Source organism: Oncorhynchus mykiss, chromosome 9 (genome assembly GCF_013265735.2).
Source record: "Oncorhynchus mykiss isolate Arlee chromosome 9, USDA_OmykA_1.1, whole genome shotgun sequence".
NCBI classification, from domain to species: domain Eukaryota; kingdom Metazoa; phylum Chordata; class Actinopteri; order Salmoniformes; family Salmonidae; genus Oncorhynchus; species Oncorhynchus mykiss.
Genome location: NC_048573.1, coordinates 16,046,597 through 16,066,208, shown reverse-complemented (window position 1 = coordinate 16,066,208; position 19,612 = coordinate 16,046,597). Strand labels below are relative to the sequence as shown.

The 19,612-nt window shown below is 44.7% G+C and overlaps 1 protein-coding gene across 1 annotated transcript in view; it reads left to right on the top strand.

The window, feature by feature from the left end:
- LOC110531611 (ventral anterior homeobox 2-like) overlaps nucleotides 1–17,465 on the top strand; it is a 38,287-nt gene extending 20,822 nt beyond the window's left edge. Inside the window, exon 3 of the mRNA XM_021614900.2 lies at nucleotides 14,912–17,465. Coding sequence (XP_021470575.2) covers nucleotides 14,912–15,409 — 498 coding nt within the window. The 3' untranslated portion in view covers nucleotides 15,410–17,465. The remainder of the gene's footprint in view (nucleotides 1–14,911) is intronic.
- Nucleotides 17,466–19,612: the final 2,147 nt, after the last annotated feature.

Sequence of the window (19,612 nt, the reverse complement as noted above, 5' to 3'; positions counted from 1 at the left end):
ACAAGAGGTATCAGAACAGATATAGGAGAAAGGCAGGCTGTTAGAGGTCTAGGAAGCAGGGAGTGGTAGAAGCTAGGAGGTAGGAGGTAGGGATTCGGATGGGGACAGTCAGAGGGGCCTGGTGTTAATACAGCATGTGGCTATTGGAGAGAGAGAGATGCTGTGGAGGAAAAGGACAGTGTGGAGCTCTGTACATACACTCGCCATATAGAAAAGTAGTCATATTCATCCATGTACAATGTTACCATACAGTTTCCATACAGAAAACTAGGTTATTGTTACCATACAGTTTCCTTACCATACAGTTCCTGTACTGAAAACTAAGTCATTGTTACCATACAGTTTCCCTATAGAAATGAAGTCATTGTTACCATACACTTTCCCTATAGAAAATGAAGTCATTGTTACCATACAGTTTCCCTATGGAAAACTAAGTCATTGTTACCATACAGTTTCCCTATAGAAAACTAAGTCATTGTTACCATACAGTTTCCCTATATAAAACTAAGTCATTGTTACCATACAGTTTCCCTATAGAAAACTAAGTCATTGTTACCATACAGTTTCCCTATAGAAAACTAAGTCATTGTTACCATACAGTTTCCCTATAGAAAACTAAGTCATTGTTACCATACAGTTTCCCTATAGAAAACAATGTCATTGTTACCATACAGTTTCCCTATATACAACTAAGTCATTGTTACCATACAGTTTCCCTTTAGAAAAGTAATTCATTGTTCTCTTAGACCGAAGTGAGGCAATATGATGTTCATCACGTGTAGGATCAGTGGGGTCATGGGAGGAGTCACGGGGGAAGTCGCGGAGGGGACCGCTGAGCCGTTCACAGGGTCACAGAAAGTGTTAGAAAGATTGTCAGCAGGTGCCCTGCGTAATGGAGCTAGGCATTTCTCCCACATAGCCTCTCTTAGAGAGATTAACTAGCTCTCACTAGTACAACTACAGCTTATAAAGGTCATTCACAAGGCCTTATAGGGCATTCATAAGGCTTTATAGGGCCATCAAAAGCCATCATAAGCACTATACATAGAGGCTTAATAACAAGTAATTTATTAACAAAGTCAACCAATGTAAATGCTGATAAAAATGCTACAACATTTTGGCTCACCTAATCCTTTTAATATAGCATTACATTTTCGTAGGAAAATCTAAACCTCGACATCACAGAACCATAGGAAGATGGGCCTGGTCCACCTCGGGGCGGGGCAGGGGGCGGGACAGGGAGGGTGACGGAGCGCGAAGCTGAGGGCCTAATAATAGTCCCAAGTGCTTTTGCACTAAGAAGGATTAGGGAGCCACATCTATCAGCGATTCGCTAAGACTGGGTTGACCCTTGGCTGAACCTGCTTGGACATGTGTTTCAGTAATGCAAGGGAGGGATGGCAGGAGAGAGGGAAGGAGGGATGAGCTTGGGCACGAGGGCAAGAGGTATCAGAACAGATATAGGAGAAAGGCAGGATGTAAGAGGTCTAGGAGGCAGGGAGTGGTAGAAGCTAGGAGGTAGGAGGTAGGGATTCGGATGGGGACAGTCAGAGGGGCCTGGTGTTAATACAGCATGTGGCTATTGGAGAGAGAGAGATGCTGTGGAGGAAAAGGACAGTGTGGAGCTCTGTACATACACTCGCCATATAGAAAAGTAGTCATATTCATCCATGTACAATGTTACCAAACAGTTTCCATTCAGAAAACTAGGTTATTGTTACCATACAGTTTCCTTACCATACAGTTCCTGTACTGAAAACTAAGTCATTGTTACCATACAGTTTCCCTATAGAAATGAAGTCATTGTTACCATACACTTTCCCTATAGAAAATGAAGTCATTGTTACCATACAGTTTCCCTATGGAAAACTAAGTCATTGTTACCATACAGTTTCCCTATAGAAAACTAAGTCATTGTTACCATACAGTTTCCCTATATAAAACTAAGTCATTGTTACCATACAGTTTCCCTATAGAAAACTAAGTCATTGTTACCATACAGTTTCCCTATAGAAAACTAAGTCATTGTTACCATACAGTTTCCCTATAGAAAACTAAGTCATTGTTACCATACAGTTTCCCTATAGAAAACAATGTCATTGTTACCATACAGTTTCCCTATATACAACTAAGTCATTGTTACCATACAGTTTCCCTTTAGAAAAGTAATTCATTGTTCTCTTAGACCGAAGTGAGGCAATATGATGTTCATCACGTGTAGGATCAGTGGGGTCATGGGAGGAGTCACGGGGAAGTCGCGGAGGGGACCGCTGAGCCTTTCACAGGGTCACAGAAAGTGTTAGAAAGATTGTCAGCAGGTGCCCTGCGTAATAGAGCTAGGCTTCTCTTAGAGAGATTAATTAGCTCTCACTTGTACAACTACAGCTTACAACAAAGTCCTGAGTAAAGGGTCTGAATACTTATGTAAATGTAATATTTTGGTTATTTATTTTTAATCAATTAGCAAACATTTCTAAAAACCTGGTTTTGCTTTGTCATTATGGGGTATTGTGTGTAGATTGATGAAAAAACAAAAGTATGTAACGTACATTTTTTGGGGAAAAAGTCAAGAGGTCTGAATACTTTCCTAAGGCACTGTGTACACAGCCCCAGTTGAGCAATGCCCTGAGTTAGCCCAAACAGTTGTCTTAACACCTAATCCAACCCGGCCCAGACCTGTCCTGTCTTCAGCTTGTGTAGTAGTGGACACAGGCCTACCCTGTAGCAGTCCAGCTATCCTGCATGTTGCACTCTTGGTCTATCCTCGATACTTCCGGGCGCCGACAGAGATGACCGCCTCGCTTCGTGTTCCTAGGAAACTATGCAGTGTTTTTGTTTTTTTTACGTGTTATTTCTTACATTGGTACCCCAGGTATAAGGTAGTAGTTTTGGAATTGTTAGGTTAGATTACTCGTTGGTTATTACTGCATTGTCGGAACTAGAAGCACAAGCATTTCACTACACTCGCATTAACATCTGCTAAGCATGTGTATGTGACCAATACATTTGATTTAATTTCCTCTGCTATCCTACATCTGTTTTACCCTGCCCAGCCCTGCTCTGCCTAGCCCTGCCCAGCCCTGCTCTGCCTAGCCCTGCCCAGCCCTGCTCTGCCTAGCCCTGCCCAGCCCTGCTCTGCCTAGCCCTGCTCTGCCTAGCCCTGCCCAGCCCTGCTCTGCTCTGCCTAGCCCTGCCCTGCTCTGCCTAGCCCTGCCCAGCCCTGCTCTGCCTAGCCCTTCCCAGCCCTGCTCTGCCTAGCCCTGCCCCGCCCTGCTCTGCCTAGCCCTGCCCAGCCCTGCTCTGCCTAGCCCTGCTCTGCCTAGCCCTGCCCAGCCCTGCTCTGCCTAGCCCTTCCCAGCCCTGCTCTGCCTAGCCCTGCCCCGCCCTGCTCTGCCTAGCCCTGCCCAGCCCTGCTCTGCTCTGCCTAGCCCTGCCCTGCTCTGCCTAGCCCTGCCCCGCCCTCTTGGCACATCTATAGCCTATTATTTTGGGGTGTTGCTATAGGCCTTAATGTGCTAACAGTCAGTATCTAAATAATATGTGTGAAATGCTTGAAAGTGTATGTGATGTAAACAGAGAGGTCTACTTTCTTGGGGACCTGAATATTGACTGGTTTTCATCAAGCTGTTCGCTCAAGAGGAAGCTTCTTACTGTAACCAGTGCCTGTAATCTGGTTTAGGTTATTAATCAACCTACCAGGGTGTTTACAAACACTACAGGAACAAGATCATCCACATGTATCGATCACATCTTTACTAATACTGTAGAACTTTGTTCTAAAGCTGTATCCGTACCCATTGGCTGCAGCGATCACAGTATAGTGGCTATATCCAGGAAAGACAAAGTTCCAACAGCTGGGCCTAAAATAGTGTATAAGAGATCATACAAAATACTTTGCTGTGACTCTTATGTGGATGATGGGAAAAATATTTGTTGGTCTGATGTGATTAGTAAGGAGCATCCAGACGCTGCACTTGATGAATTTATGAAATTGCTTCTTCCAATTATTGATAAACATGCACCTGTTAAGAAACAGACTGTTAGACCTGTTACGGCGCCATGGATTGATGAGGAATTGAAAAACTCTATGGTTGAAAGAGATGGGGCAAAAGGAGTGGCTAATAAGTCTGGCTGCACATCTGACTGGCTGACTTACTGCACATCTGACTGTCTGACTTACTGTACATCTGACTGGCTGACTTACTGTACATCTGACTGGCTGACTTATTGCAAATTGAGAAATGATGTGACTAAACTCAACAAAAAGATGAATAAACTTTATTATGAAGCCAAAATCAATGACAAGGAATGATGGAAAACAAGTTTGGAGTACTTTAAATTAAATTATGGGCAGAATGACCAATTCAACTCCATCTTATTCATCACAAAACCGTTTGATGTTGCCAATTATTTTAATGATTATTTCATTGGCAAAATTGGCAAAGAAATGCCCACGACAAACAGTGAGCAATTATATTAATGTATAAAAAAATGAATAATGAAAGAAAAGCAGGGCAATTTTGAATTTTGTAAACTTAGTGTGGGAGAGGTGGAAAATGATTGTTAACTGTCAATAATGACAAACCTCCTGGCATTGACAACTTAGATGGAAAGCTAATGAGGATGATAGCTGACTCTATAGCCACTCCTATCTGTCATATTTTTTAACCTGAGCCTAGAGGAAAGTCTTTGTCCTCAGGCCTGGAGGGAAGCCAAAGTAATTCCCCTACCCAAGAGTGGTAAAGCGGACTTTACTGGTTCTAACAAGAGACCTATAAATAAGCTTGCTGCCAACTCTTAGCAAACTGTTGGAAAAAATTGTGTTTGACCAATTACAATGCTATTTCTTTGCTTATAGAGAAGGGCACTCAACATGTACACGTGATGATTGGTTGAAATAAATTGATAATAAGAAGATTGTGGGAGCTGTACTGTTAACTTTCAGTGCAGCCTTTGATATTAGTGACCATAACCTGTTGTTGAAAAAACTAAAGTGCTATGGCATTTCAACCTCTGCCATATCGTGGATTCAGAGCTATCTATCTAATAGAACTCAAAGGGTTTCCTTTAATGGAAGTGTCTCTAATGTCAAACATGTAAAGTGTGGTGTACCGCAGGGCAGCTCTCTAGGCCCTCTACTCTTTTCTATTTTTACCAATGACCTGTCACTGGCATTAAACAAAGTATGTGTGTCCATGTATGCTGATGATTCAACCATATACGCATCAGCAACCACAGCTAATGAAGTCAGTGAAACCCTTAACAAAGAGAGTTGCAGTCTCTTTTGGAATGGGTGGCCAGTAATAAACTGGTCCTGAACATCTCTAAAACTAAGAGCATTGTATTTGGTGCAAATCATTCCTTAAGTGCTAGACCTCAGCTGAATCTGGCAATGAATGGTGTGGCTGTTGAACAAGTTGAGGAGACTAAATTACTTGGCGTTACACATTAGATTGTAAACTGTCATGGTCAAAACATATAGATTCAATGGTTGCAAAGATGGGGAGAGGTCTAGCAGTAATAGTGATGCTCTGCTTTTTTGACACCACACTCCAAAAAGCAAGTTCTGTTTTGTTTAATCTTGATTATTGTTCAGTTGTGTGGTCCAGTGCTGCAAGGAAAGACCTAGTTAACCTGTAGCTGGCCCGGAACAGAGCGGGACATTTTGCTCTTAATTGTAATCAGAGGGCTAATATATATACTACACATGCCAGTCTCTCTTGGCTATGAGTTGAGAGACTGACTGCATCACTTCTTCTTTTTATAAGAAACATTAATGTGTTGAAAATCCCAAATTGTTATACACAGCTCTGACACACACTTATCCCACCAGACATGCCACTAGGGGTCTTTTCATAGTCCCCAAATCCAGAACAAATTCAAGAAAACATACAGTATTATATAGAGCCCTTATTGCATGGAACTTCCTTCCATCTCATATTGCTCAAATAAACAGCAACCCTGGTTTATATAAACAGATAAACCAACACCTCGAGGCACAACGCCTCTCCCCTATTTAACCTAGATCGTTTGTGTGTATGCATTGATATGTAGGCTGCTTTTGCAACAGCTAATGGGGACCCTAATAAAATAACAACATACCAATACTCTGCTGTGTCCAGTCTTGCCCAGCCCTGCCCATCCCTGCCCTACCCAGCTCTGACACGGCCATGCCCTGCCCAGCCCTGCTCTGACCCGGCCATGCCCTAGCAGAAGCGGTGGGGAGGGTGATGGCTTGAGGGCAAATCCTGGTCATGCCTGCCCAGCTCTCTCTCATTATCTCTGCCCCATCTCTGAACCCTGGATCCCATTAGGACAGATTTATTTCCAATAGTGTAGATGTATGGAGAGGGTAGAGATTTGCTCTCTTTCTCTTTTTATAATTTCCCCCATAGTAAAGTCCCCTGTAAACCTTAGGGTTTTTCCTCAAGCGGACGACTGTGAAATGAACGGCCCACCTCCTCCAGCTCCCTCTCACCTCAGCCCCTGGCTAAGCCGTGCCCCATCGAGGAAGCGCAGAGAGGTGATTACCTGAAGGTGTGTGGGTTTTCACCCAATTGGGAGGAATTAGAAACACACAGGAATCAGTCAGAGGCTTTGCTTGAAAAACCCTGATTTGGGAAGTGTTATTTTTAACTTAGGCTCGTATAGTATATACTGTATACATAAAGAGGATTAAGACAAGACTGAGACTGTGGATAGGGGCCCAGGTCTTTACTACTCTAAGTCTAAGATGTGGCGTCAGTATCCTTCTCAGCTGGGGAGGATCCCTCCCCAATCTTATTATACACATACTAATGGTCTGCTGAGACCATGGTGCCCTGAAAGGGACTCAACTAACCAACAGTTCTATCCAGGGTTGGGGACAATTCCCTGAAATTGTCCATTTAGAATGTAAACCAAATTCCACTTCCAATTCCAAATGTTCCTACATTGAAAAGCATTGGTTTCTGTTCTGTGGTTGAGCGGCGGTCGCGTGCTTTACAGACATATGAGCTCTCTATGACTGCTGTGTGTGATGTGAATGCAGCAGCTCACGGCAGCGTTGTGTGTGCCCTGTCCTTGCCACACTGCTGCTAGTCATATAGGTTAGGTACTCATCATGGATGTGTTTCAAATGGCACAATATTCACTCTATAGTGCATGGGCCTGGGTCAAGAGTACCCTGCCTGCCCAGCCCTGCCCTGCCCAGCCCAGCCATGCTCTTCCCAGCCCTGCCCAGCCCTACCCTGGGCTCCCATGTGGTGCAGTGGTCTAAGGCGCTGCATCTCAGTGCTAGAGGTGTCACTACAAATCCAGGCTGTATCAGTTGGACAGTTGGCCCAGCGTCGTCTGGGTTTGGCCGGTGGACAGTTGGCCCAGCGTCGTTTGGCCGGTGTAGGCCGTCAATGTAACTGGAACTCACTCTACCAATCCACCAATCCCCTCTTTAGCTTAATTAGATGGCTGTGTTCTCCAGATAAAGAGTGGATGAGTTGACGCTGGTAGCGTGTACTGTATGTGTACACTATGTGGTCTGTGACGGTCCTATACATGTATGTGTACATTATGAGCATGTGAGTGTGGACGTGTAGGCTGCGTGTTAGTGTGAACACTACACTACATGATCTGTGCCAAGAGATGTGAATGTATAGAGAGAGAATGGTGGAGAGAGAATAATACGAAGGAGAATCTGACAGAGGGTGTATTCTCGATATGAAAATGCAGCGATCGCATTCTTCCAATCAGCTCACATCAATGGGTCATGTGTGGTGATTGCCTTGCCCGGATAGAATGCCATGACACACACACAAATGTACACATGCACACACTCACACCCGAGAGGTGAGGAAAAGAGCAGTAAGTTAGTGAAGATTGTATACATTTTTCATGGGTATGATTTCTCTGTGTGTGCAAACGCATCTGATCTCCCCTGACCCTCATCACCCTGTGTGTGTGTGAGCAAACACATCTGATCTCCCCTGACCCCCATTAGCCTGTGTGTGTGTGAGCAAACAGATCTGATCTCCCCTGACCCCCATTACCCTGTGTGTGTGTGAGCAAAGACATCTGATCCCCCCTGACCCCCATTACCCTGGGTGTGTGTGAGCAAACACATCTGATCTCCCCTGACCCCCATTAGCCTGTGTGTGTGTGAGCAAACAGATCTGATCTCCCCTGACCCCCATTACCCTGTGTGTGTGTGAGCAAAGACATCTGATCCCCCCTGACCCCCATTACCCTGGGTGTGTGTGAGCAAAGACATCTGATCCCCCCTGACCCCCATTACCCTGTGTGTGTGTGAGCAAAGACATCTGATCCCCCCTGACCCCCATTACCCTGGGTGTGTGTGAGCAAACACATCTGATCTCCCCTGACCCCCATTAGCCTGTGTGTGTGTGAGCAAACAGATCTGATCTCCCCTGACCCCCATTACCCTGTGTGTGTGTGAGCAAAGACATCTGATCCCCCCTGACCCCCATTACCCTGGGTGTGTGTGAGCAAACGGATCTGATCTCCCCTGACCCCCATTACCCTGTGTGTGTGTGAGCAAAGACATCTGATCCCCCCTGACCCCCATTACCCTGGGTGTGTGTGAGCAAACGCATCTGATCTCCCCTGACCCCCATTAGCCTGTGTGTGTGTGAGCAAACGGATCTGATCTCCCCTGACCCCCATTACCCTGTGTGTGTGTGTGAGCAAAGACATCTGATCCCCCCTGACCCCCATTACCCTGGGTGTGTGTGAGCAAACACATCTGATCTCCCCTGACCCCCATTACCCTGTGTGTGCGTGTAGCCCTCCTCAAACCACACGCTATACATTAAAGCACCTGTGCATCAATTAAACATCCAGAAACAAGCACAGTCAGAATTCAGTGAGCTTTTCACATTGTGTGCTGTTGTGTGCTGCTGTGTGCTGTGTAGAGAAGCTCACTGTGCAGGCCTACAGTCCAGTACAGTGCAGTACACTACAGTACAATACAGTGCAGCACAGTGCAGTGCAGTATAGTGCAGTACACTACAGTACAGTACAGTGCAGAATAATGCAGTACAGTGCAGAACAGTGCAGTACAGTATACTACAGTACAGTACAGTACAGTGCAGTACAGTACAGTGTAGTACAGTACAATGCAGTACAGTGCAGAACAGTGCAGTATAGTACAATGCAGAACAGTGCAGTACAGTACAGTACACTATAGTACAGTGCAGTACACTACAGTACAGTGCAGAACAGTGCAGTTCAGTACAGTGCTCTACAGTACAGTACAGTGCAGAACAGTGCAGTACACTACAGTACCATGCAGTATACTACAGTGCAGTGCAGTACAGAGCAGAACAGTGCAGTAAAGTGCAGAACAGTACAGTGCAGTCTAGTACACTACAGTACACTGCAGTACAGTAGAATACCATGCAGTGCAGTACAGTACAGTGCAGAACAGTGCAGTATAGTACAATGCAGAACAGTGCAGTACAGTACAGTACACTATAGTACAGTACACTACAGTGCAGTACAGTACACTACAGTACAGTGCAGTACAGTACAGTGCAGAACAGTGCAGTTCAGTACAGTGCATAACACTACACTACAGTGCAGAACAGTGCAGTACAGTACAGTACACTACAGTGCTGTACAGTACAGTACAGTGCAGTACAGTGTAGTACACTACACTACAGTACAGTGCAGAACAGTGCAGTACACTACAGTACCATGCAGTATACTACAGTACAGTGCAGTACAGTACAGAGCAGAACCGTGCAGTAAAGTGCAGAACAGTACAGTGCAGGCTAGTACACTACAGTACACTGCAGTACAGAGCAGTGAAGTGCAGTACACTGTGGTACACTGCAGTACAGTAGAATACCATGCAGTGCAGTACAGTACAGTGCAGTAAAGTCCAGTGCAGTACAGTAAAGTACAGTGACAGCAGAACAGTGCAGTGCCGTACAGTGCAGTGCAGTACACTGCAGAACAGTACAGTACTGTGCAATACAGTGCATAATAGTGCAGTGAGAGATGAGAACTTTGCTTTGCCCTTTCTTTGTCTCTCAGTTGAAACCGGTTTAGGCAACACCAGCATCCTAGATACCATTGAAACCTGTCCCTGTGGTTATAGCTTTTACTTACTTGGGCCAGCGTATTAGATACTTTAGTCTCTGTTGTCATTGGTGGCACCAGAATCGATTCCACTCTCACACCCACTGACTGACGAGGTCCCCATTCCACTCCCATCTCATTCTAATCCCTCCCCCTTGTCTGCGTCAACCTATAGGGGCATTCAAATATAATTTCATCTCTGAGAAGTTAATTTATTATTCACTTTACATGTACATACTGTATTCTCCACATAGCCCATCCTATATAACTACTGCCGTACATACTGTATTCTCCACATAGCCCATCCTATATAACTACTGCCGTACATACTGTATTCTCCACATAGCCCATCCTATATAACTACTGCTGCACATACTGTATTCTCCACATAGCTCATCCTATATAATGACTGCTGTACATACTGTATTCTCCACATAGCCCATCCTATATAACTACTGCTGTACATACTGTATTCTCCACATAGCTCATCCTATATAACTACTGCCGTACATACTGTATTCTCCACATAGCCCATCCTATATAACTACTGCCGTACATACTGTATTCTCCACATAGCCCATCCTATATAACTACTGCCGTACATACTGTATTCTCCACATAGCCCATCCTATATAACTACTGCTGTACATACTGTATTCTCCACATAGCCCATCCTATATAACTACTACCGTACATACTGTATTCTCCACATAGCCCATCCTATATAACTACTGCCGTACATACTGTATTCTCCACATAGCCCATCCTATATAACTACTGCCGTACATACTGTATTCTCCACATAGCCCATCCTATATAACTACTGCCGTACATACTGTATTCTCCACATAGCCCATCCTATATAACTACTGCCGTACATACTGTATTCTCCACATAGCCCATCCTATATAACTACTGCCGTACATACTGTATTCTCCACATAGCCCATCCTATATAACTACTGCCGTACATACTGTATTCTCCACATAGCCCATCCTATATAACTACTGCCGTACATACTGTATTTTCCACATAGCCCATCCTATATAACTACTGCCGTACATACTGTATTCTCCACATACAGTGGGGAGAACAAGTATTTGATACACTGACGATTTTGCAGGTTTTCCTATTTACAAAGCATGTAGAAGTCTGTAATTGTTATCATAGGTACACTTCAACTGTGAGAGACGGAATCTAAAACAAAAATCTAGAAAATCACATTGTATGATTTTTAAGTAATTAATTAGCATTTTATTGCATGACATAAGTATTTGATACATCAGAAAAGCAGAACTTAATATTTGGTACAGAAACCTTTGTTTGCAATTACAGAGATCATACGTTTCCTGTAGTTCTTGACCAGGTTTGCACACACTGCAGCAGGGATTTTGGCCCACTCCTCCATACAGACCTTCTCCAGATCCTTCAGGTTTCGGGGCTGTCGCTGGGCAATACGGACTTTCAGCTCCCTCCAAAGATTTTCTATTGGGTTCAGGTCTGGAGACTGGCTAGGCCACTCCAGGACCTTGAGATGCTTCTTACGGAGCCACTCCTTAGTTGCCCTGGCTGTGTGTTTCGGGTCGTTGTCATGCTGGAAGACCCAGCCACGACCCATCTTCAATGCTCTTACTGAGGGAAGGAGGTTGTTGGCCAAGATCTCGCGATACGTGGCCCCATCCATCCTCCCCTCAATACAGTGCAGTCGTCCTGTCCCCTTTGCAGAAAAGCATCCCCAAAGAATGATGATTCCACCTCCATGCTTCACGGTTGGGATGATGTTCTTGGGGTTGTACTCATCCTTCTTCTTCCTCCAAACATAGCGAGTGGAGTTTAGACCAAAAAGCTCTATTTTTGTCTCATCAGATCACACGACCTCCCATTCCCCCTCTGGATCATCCACATGGTCATTGGCAAACTTCAGACAGGCCTGGACATGCGATGGCTTGAGCAGGGGGACCTTGCGTGCGCTGCAGGATTTTAATCCATGACGGCGTAGTGTGTTACTAATGGTTTTCTTTGAGACTGTGGTCCCAGCTCTCTTCAGGTCATTGACCAGGTCCTGCCGTGTAGTTCTGGGCTGATCCCTCACCTTCCTCATGATCATTGATGCCCCACGAGGTGGGGATCTTGCATGGAGCCCCAGATCGAGGGTGATTGACCGTCATCTTGAACTTCTTCCAATTTCTAATAATTGCACCAACAGTTGTTGCCTTCTCACAAAGCTGCTTGCCTATTGTCCTGTAGCCCATCCCAGCCCTGTGCAGGTCTACAATTTTATCCCTGATGTCCTTACACAGCTCTCTGGTCTTGGCCATTGTGGAGAGGTTGGAGTCTGTTTGATTGAGTGTGTGGACAGGTGTCTTTTATACAGGTAACGAGTTCAAACAGGTGCAGTTAATACAGGTAATGAGAGGAGAACAGGAGGGATTCTTAAAGAAAAACTAACATGTCTGTGAGAGCCGGAGTTCTTACTGGTTGGTAGGTGATCAAATACTTATGTCATGCAATAAAATGCAAATTAATTACTTAAAAATCATACAATGTGATTATCTGGATTTTTGTTTTAGATTCCATCTCTCACAGTTGAAGTGTACCTATGATAAAAATTACAGACCTCTACATGCTTTGTAAGTAGGAAAACCTGCAAAACCGGCAGTGTATCCAAATACTTGTTCTCCCCACTGTAGCTTATGCTTTATAACTACTGCCGTACATACTGTATTCTCCACATAGCTCATCCTATATAACGACTGCTGTACATACTTTATTCTCCACATAGCTCATCCTATATAACGACTGCTGTACATACTGTATTCTCCACATAGCTCATCCTATATAACAACTGCTGTACATACTGTATTCTCCACATAGCTCATCCTATATAACTACTGCCGTACATACTGTATTCTCCACATAGCTCATCCTATATAACAACTGCTGCACATACTGTATTCTCCACATAGCTCATCCTATATAACGACTGCTGTACATACTGTATTCTCCACATAGCTCATCCTATATAACGACTGCTGCACATACTGTATTCTCCACATAGCTCATCCTATATAACGACTGCTGTACATACTGTATTCTCCACATAGCTCATCCTATATAACTACTGCTGTACATACTGTATTCTCCACATAGCTCATCCTATATAACGACTGCTGTACATACTGTATTCTCCACATAGCTCAACCTATATAACAACTGCTGCACATACTGTATTCTCCACATAGCTCATCCTATATAACGACTGCCGTACATACTGTATTCTCCACATAGCTCATCCTATATAACGACTGCCGTACATACTGTATTCTCCACATAGCTCATCCTATATAACAACTGCTGCACATACTGTATTCTCCACATAGCTCATCCTATATAACGACTGCCGTACATACTGTATTCTCCACATAGCTCATCCTATATAACGACTGCTGCACATACTGTATTCTCCACATAGCTCATCCTATATAACGACTGCTGTACATACTGTATTCTCCACATAGCTCAACCTATATAACAACTGCTGCACATACTGTATTCTCCACATAGCTCATCCTATATAACGACTGCCGTACATACTGTATTCTCCACATAGCTCATCCTATATAACGACTGCCGTACATACTGTATTCTCCACATAGCTCATCCTATATAACAACTGCTGCACATACTGTATTCTCCACATAGCTCATCCTATATAACGACTGCCGTACATACTGTATTCTCCACATAGCTCATCCTATATAACGACTGCTGCACATACTGTATTCTCCACATAGCTCATCCTATATAATGACTGCTGTACATACTGTATTCTCCACATAGCTCAACCTATATAACAACTGCTGCACATACTGTATTCTCCACATAGCTCATCCTATATAATGACTGCTGTACATACTGTATTCTCCACATAGCTCAACCTATATAACAACTGCTGCACATACTGTATTCTCCACATAGCTCATCCTATATAACGACTGCCGTACATACTGTATTCTCCACATAGCTCATCCTATATAACGACTGCTGCACATACTGTATTCTCCACATAGCTCATCCTATATAATGACTGCTGCACATGCTTTTTTCCTACTTATATATTGTCTATACTGTCTGTGCGCACCACATATTTATATTCTGTACTCTGACATTACTCATTCTGATATTTTTTTATTTCTTTTTTTTTTCAAAGTATTTTTTCTCCAGGAATTATTTGTGTATTAGTATTGTACTGTTAGACATTTACTGGACTGCTGGAGCTGGAAACACAAGCATTTTGCTTTAACATCTGCTAAACGTTGATTTGATTTGAGTGTAGAGAGATGAGGGTAAAAAACAACCAATCATGGTTGAACCCAGTGGGAAATACAACAGTGTTGATCCAATGAGGTGTACTGGGGGCTGTCTCTGTATGTATACTGCTTGTGTCTGTGCGTGCATGGATGGCCAGGCACTTAGCTAGGTATCACGTGTCACCAACTTGTGGAAATATCATATAATATCATATACTTTACTGTAGCCTCCACTGAAAGAATATAGTTACGTATTGTAACTCTCAACTTGGAGATGCCTTCTTGACAATGACTTGCTGAATTAAATAAAGGTTTCATTTCCATAAAAGTTTCATGCAACAGAATTAACCGGAATCCAATGATGGCTAAGATGATTGTTGAGACAGAATCTGTGTTTGTGTGGTTTGAACTAGACATAAGTAAGAGTTATTATTTCTCCTATTGTCTGCTGATTTAGTGAACCGTTCAATGAATAAAGCCATGTTTTAACTCTTTAGTCTGTCTCACTTCTTCTGTCTTTATAGGTTAAAGTGTGGTTCCAGAACCGCCGCACCAAGCAGAAGAAGGACACGACCAAGGACTCTGACAAGCACTCCTCCTCCACCTCGGAGTCACTAGCCACCTGTAACATTTTGCGTCTCCTCGAACAGGGCCGCCTCCTCTCCGCCCCGCCCCCCAATCCCCCATTGGGCCACCACCCAGGAAATGGCTCCCTATTGGTCAGCTCCGGAGGAGGCTCCTCCTCGCCAGGCGTGAGTAGGAGCACGCCACCAGGAAATGGCATTCATGGCATGGGTGGAACTTTCGGGCTGTCATTGCCTTCCCTGGGAGGAACTTCACCTTCGCCACGTCTGGGCATGCCGCCACCGCACTCACTGTGCTTCTCAATGCCGCTGCTAGGGGGCGCTCATCATGAACTGGCGTCTGGGTACGGGTGCGGGTCCTCGGCGTTTGAGCCATACATGCGGCTGGACAGGATCTCCAAGGATGGAGATCTAAGTGGGAAGAAGAGAGTTTCCTAAAAAGCGGCCATTAAGGGGTTGGGATGACCCCCCCCCCCCTGCCTCTGGTCTCCCACCTATCCACCCACCAACATTGCTGTCCATCATTGGTTGGCACATCAACATCATTGCTCAGCTACTGCCTGCCACGGTGGGGGGGTTACGGAACAGGACCTTGTGGTGTGACAGACAGGGGTGATGATGAAGCCCGTCACACACAAAAACGTTGCTTGTGAATTATTTGGGAGAAATGAAATGTGTGTGTGATTCATACGGAGAACAGACCTTTTTTTCTTAACGCTTCTCCTCCTTTGTTCACTTTGTCCAGTCAGTGTGTTTGTGTGATCGTTCTCTTCTTTCTTTCTTTCTTTCTTTCTTTCTTTCTTTCTTTCTTTCTTTCTTTCTTTCTTTCTTTCTTTCTTTCCCATAGTATGTTTTTTAAAAGCCTGACATTGTAGAAAACTGAGTCAGTGTAAGTGAATAAGCGTGATGTCGTCTGTAGATTACATTACAATACAAAGGAGTGCAACCAGTTACCCCTTTAGCATATTACATACCTTCCAGCAAAATTACCAGGTTTCCCATCATGTGGCAGTTTTCTGCCAGAGCGTTCCAAGTAAAATAATCATACTCGTTAGCAGTTTCTAATGTTAATTTGCACTGTATAGTGTCCAACACTGATTCCTGTAAATTCTGTATTTTGTTGGTTGTGTGTGTATTTAAAAAAAATGTGGACAAGTAATATGTGAACTAAAGCTAGTCCTAGGTCAAATCCATGCTATGAAGAAGAAAAAGCAGTTGAGAAAAGGTACTGGGGGTTACAGTATGGCCTTGCCAAAGTAACGGGTTAGCAATAGCGCCGTTATCCTGGCCCCTGCTCTGCGCTACGTCCTCACGTCGTCGTGTCGTCCAATCAACTGGAGGAAATCCAGGTCAACCTGAGGAGCTTGACCTCTGACCTCTAACCCCCTGACCTTTTATCCACTCCCATGAGATTAACTCTTGATGTGTAATTCACCGGTGACAGTATCACTCCGTATGCTTTACCATTGGCTACAGAGACTACTCTCTGGTTTAAAGCCACCCACCCGCAGGTTGCCACAACAACCCCCGGTTTAGATCATCTCTGAATGTATGCAAACAAAAAGGGCTCATCCTCGTTGGGGGGCGGGGTGGGGGGTGAATTTGTCTTAGTGTACATAAAAAGCGACCCATCTGTCCCGTACATATCGCCCCCTGTGCTTGGTCTGGCCAAACACTCCTTATCCCAAATCTTGTGTTTGAATGTTGTTCACGTAGGTTTGGTGCACACACATACACATACACACACACACACACACACACATACACAAACACACACACACAGACAGAATACTGTAGGATGCAGTAGGCATCGTCTCTTTTAAACTGGTTTCTTCTCTCAAGTCATAATAAGCTTTTTTTCATGTATATGTTTTCTCAGATTGGTACGTTCAATGGCTTCTTTTTCCCCTTTCCCTTTTTATTATCTAACAATTATATTTGGCTATTCCTTCCTAGACCCTCTCCCGCGCTCAAGACTCGCTCATTCACTTTGATCTAAAGCACTTTATTTTCCTTGAAGATTTTTACATGATCTCCCATCTCCCTCTTTTTTAATATAGTTTGTTGTCATGTGCTAGACCGTGAAAGTTATTTGAGATCTTGAGGTATCAGATATTCACAGGTTGTATCACCTATAGGTACAGTTCTAAACGCAGTGTACGCAGACTATCTATTAAGAAGACAGATTAAGGGTTAGTCAGAGATTCTGGATTCAGTTCAGACACGTTTCGATTATTTTCTCAAAGAGACTCGAAGCTCCAAGCCCTGGTCACTGTAGTTCGACCTCAGTTTGTCAATGTTAACTAGAGTTATCTCCACTGGGTTTTTTCACAACTTTCTATTTCTCACCTCTAGCTTGGTGGTTTTCCTATTCATCGGGGCATGGACTCCACAAGGTCTCGAAAGCATTCCACAGGAATTCTGGCCCATGTTGACTCCAATGCTTCCCACAGTTGTGTCAAGTTGGCTGGATGTCCTTTAAGTGGTAGACCATTCTTGATACACATGGGAAACTGTTGAACATGAAAAACCCAGCAGCGTTGCAGTTCTTGACACAAACCGGTGCGCCTGGTGCCTACTACCATACCCCATTCAAAGTGCAGTCATATATTTTGTCTTGCCCATTCACCCTCTGAAAGGAACACATACACAATCCATGTCTCAATTGTCTCAAGGCTTAAAAATCCTTCTTTAACTTGTCCCCTCCCCTTCATCTACACTGATTGAAGTGGATTTAACTAGTAACATCAATAAGGGATCATAGCTTCCCCCTGGATTCACCTGGTCAGTCTATGTCATGGAAAGAGCAGGTGTTCTTAATGTTTTGTACACTCGGTGTATATGGATCACATTTTGGGCCCCCTATTTCTTGCTCTCGTGAAGGTCCTGGTTTGCTATGTGATGACATCAATAAAAAAGGGCCGACCTTATCGCCGACCTTCACAAATAATCGCCAAGGTCATCTACCTAAATTGTTCCAAAGCCTGAAAAAATCCCCTTCTGTGAGAAAAGAGTGTGGAAAAAAAGATTCTGATAGTAAAACAACAGATTTGCTCTACTACGGTGTCTCTCTGACCTTCTGACCTTTGTCTGCCAGTCTCACCTTCACGTTGTCATAGTGAAGCACCGCTGTGGGTCTTGTAGTCATGGAATCCTCTCTGTTTGTGTGTTGTTGCTGTGGTTCTACCGGGGCTGTTGTTGAACATCATGTTATTTTCAATAAGCAGCATCCATAATTCACGCCGTCCTCCATCAAATATTGAAGGGAGAGGCAGACCTGAGAGGCAGAGAGGTAGGGAGATAGACAGGGAGGGAGGCAGAGAGGCAGGGAGGGAGGGAGATAGACAGGGAGGGAGGCAGAGAGGCAGGGAGGGAGGGAGATAGACAGGGAGGGAGGCAGAGAGGCAGGGAGGGAGGGAGATAGACAGGGAGGGAGGCAGAGAGGCAGGGAGCGAGGGAGATAGACAGGGAGGGAGGCAGAGAGGCAGGGAGGGAGGGAGATAGACAGGGAGGGAGGCAGAGAGGCAGGGAGGGAGGGAGATAGACAGGGAGGGAGGCAGAGAGGCAGAGAGGGAGGGAGATAGACAGGGAGGGAGGCAGAGAGGCAGAGAGGGAGGGAGATAGACAGGGAGGGAGGCAGAGAGGCAGGGAGGGAGGGAGATAGACAGGGAGGGAGGCAGAGAGGCAGAGAGGGAGGGAGATAGACAGGGAGGGAGGCAGAGAGGCAGGGAGGGAGGGAGATAGACAGGGAGGGAGGCAGAGAGGCAGGGAGGGAGGCAGAGAGGCAGGGAGGGAGGGAGATAGACAGGGAGGGAGGCAGAGAGGCAGGGAGGGAGGGGGATAGACAGGGAGGGAGGGAGATAGACAGGGAGGGAGGCAGAGAGGCAGGGAGGGAGGGAGATAGACAGGGAGGGAGGCAGAGAGACAGGGAGGGAGGGAGATAGACAGGGAGGGAGGCAGAGAGACAGACAGGCAGCCAGAAAAGCAGGTAGGCAGGAAGCAACTTACCTAGCTTCCCACTTCTACTTCACGTCCTTTTTTGTCTTCTTTCATCTTTCTTTTATTTTGGTCCAGAACTCTTTGCTTTTCCCCTGCCCCTTTGTCAAAGGCATTCTCTTCTCACACTGTATTTATTTTTACATTTTTAACAGTATTCCTAGAAAACAATTATTTCCTCCTGTAAAGTCAGTGGTATTTTTTGGGCAGTTCTCAGTATCTGTGTCAAACTCAGATATTCACCCAGCTTCAATCCCTTCAAGACTTCGACCAGTAAACAACTAGACGAGTAGAGAAGTAACGGTCATGTGATCCCTCTCTCTCTCTCGTCTGACCATCTCTTTCAATAACAACTCCTTTTCCTGCGGCTGTAAAGTCCTGTGTTTGTGTTGTACGTTCAGCCGACTCTGTTCTTGTGCACGGTGTTGGAACCACATGGAAAAGCAGCGCTAAAAAGCTAGTACGTGTGTTTCATTTAAGGAGAGGCCATTCTCATTTTCAAAAAATAACATTCAAAGGCACCACAGAAGGAAATCTAACCTTTGCCCTTCCTGGGTTGAAGATGATAGTGCTTTCATAGCAAATAGCTCAGCATCAAACAGTTTCTCTCTTTATCTCTCTCTCTCTTTCTCTCTCTTTTTCTCT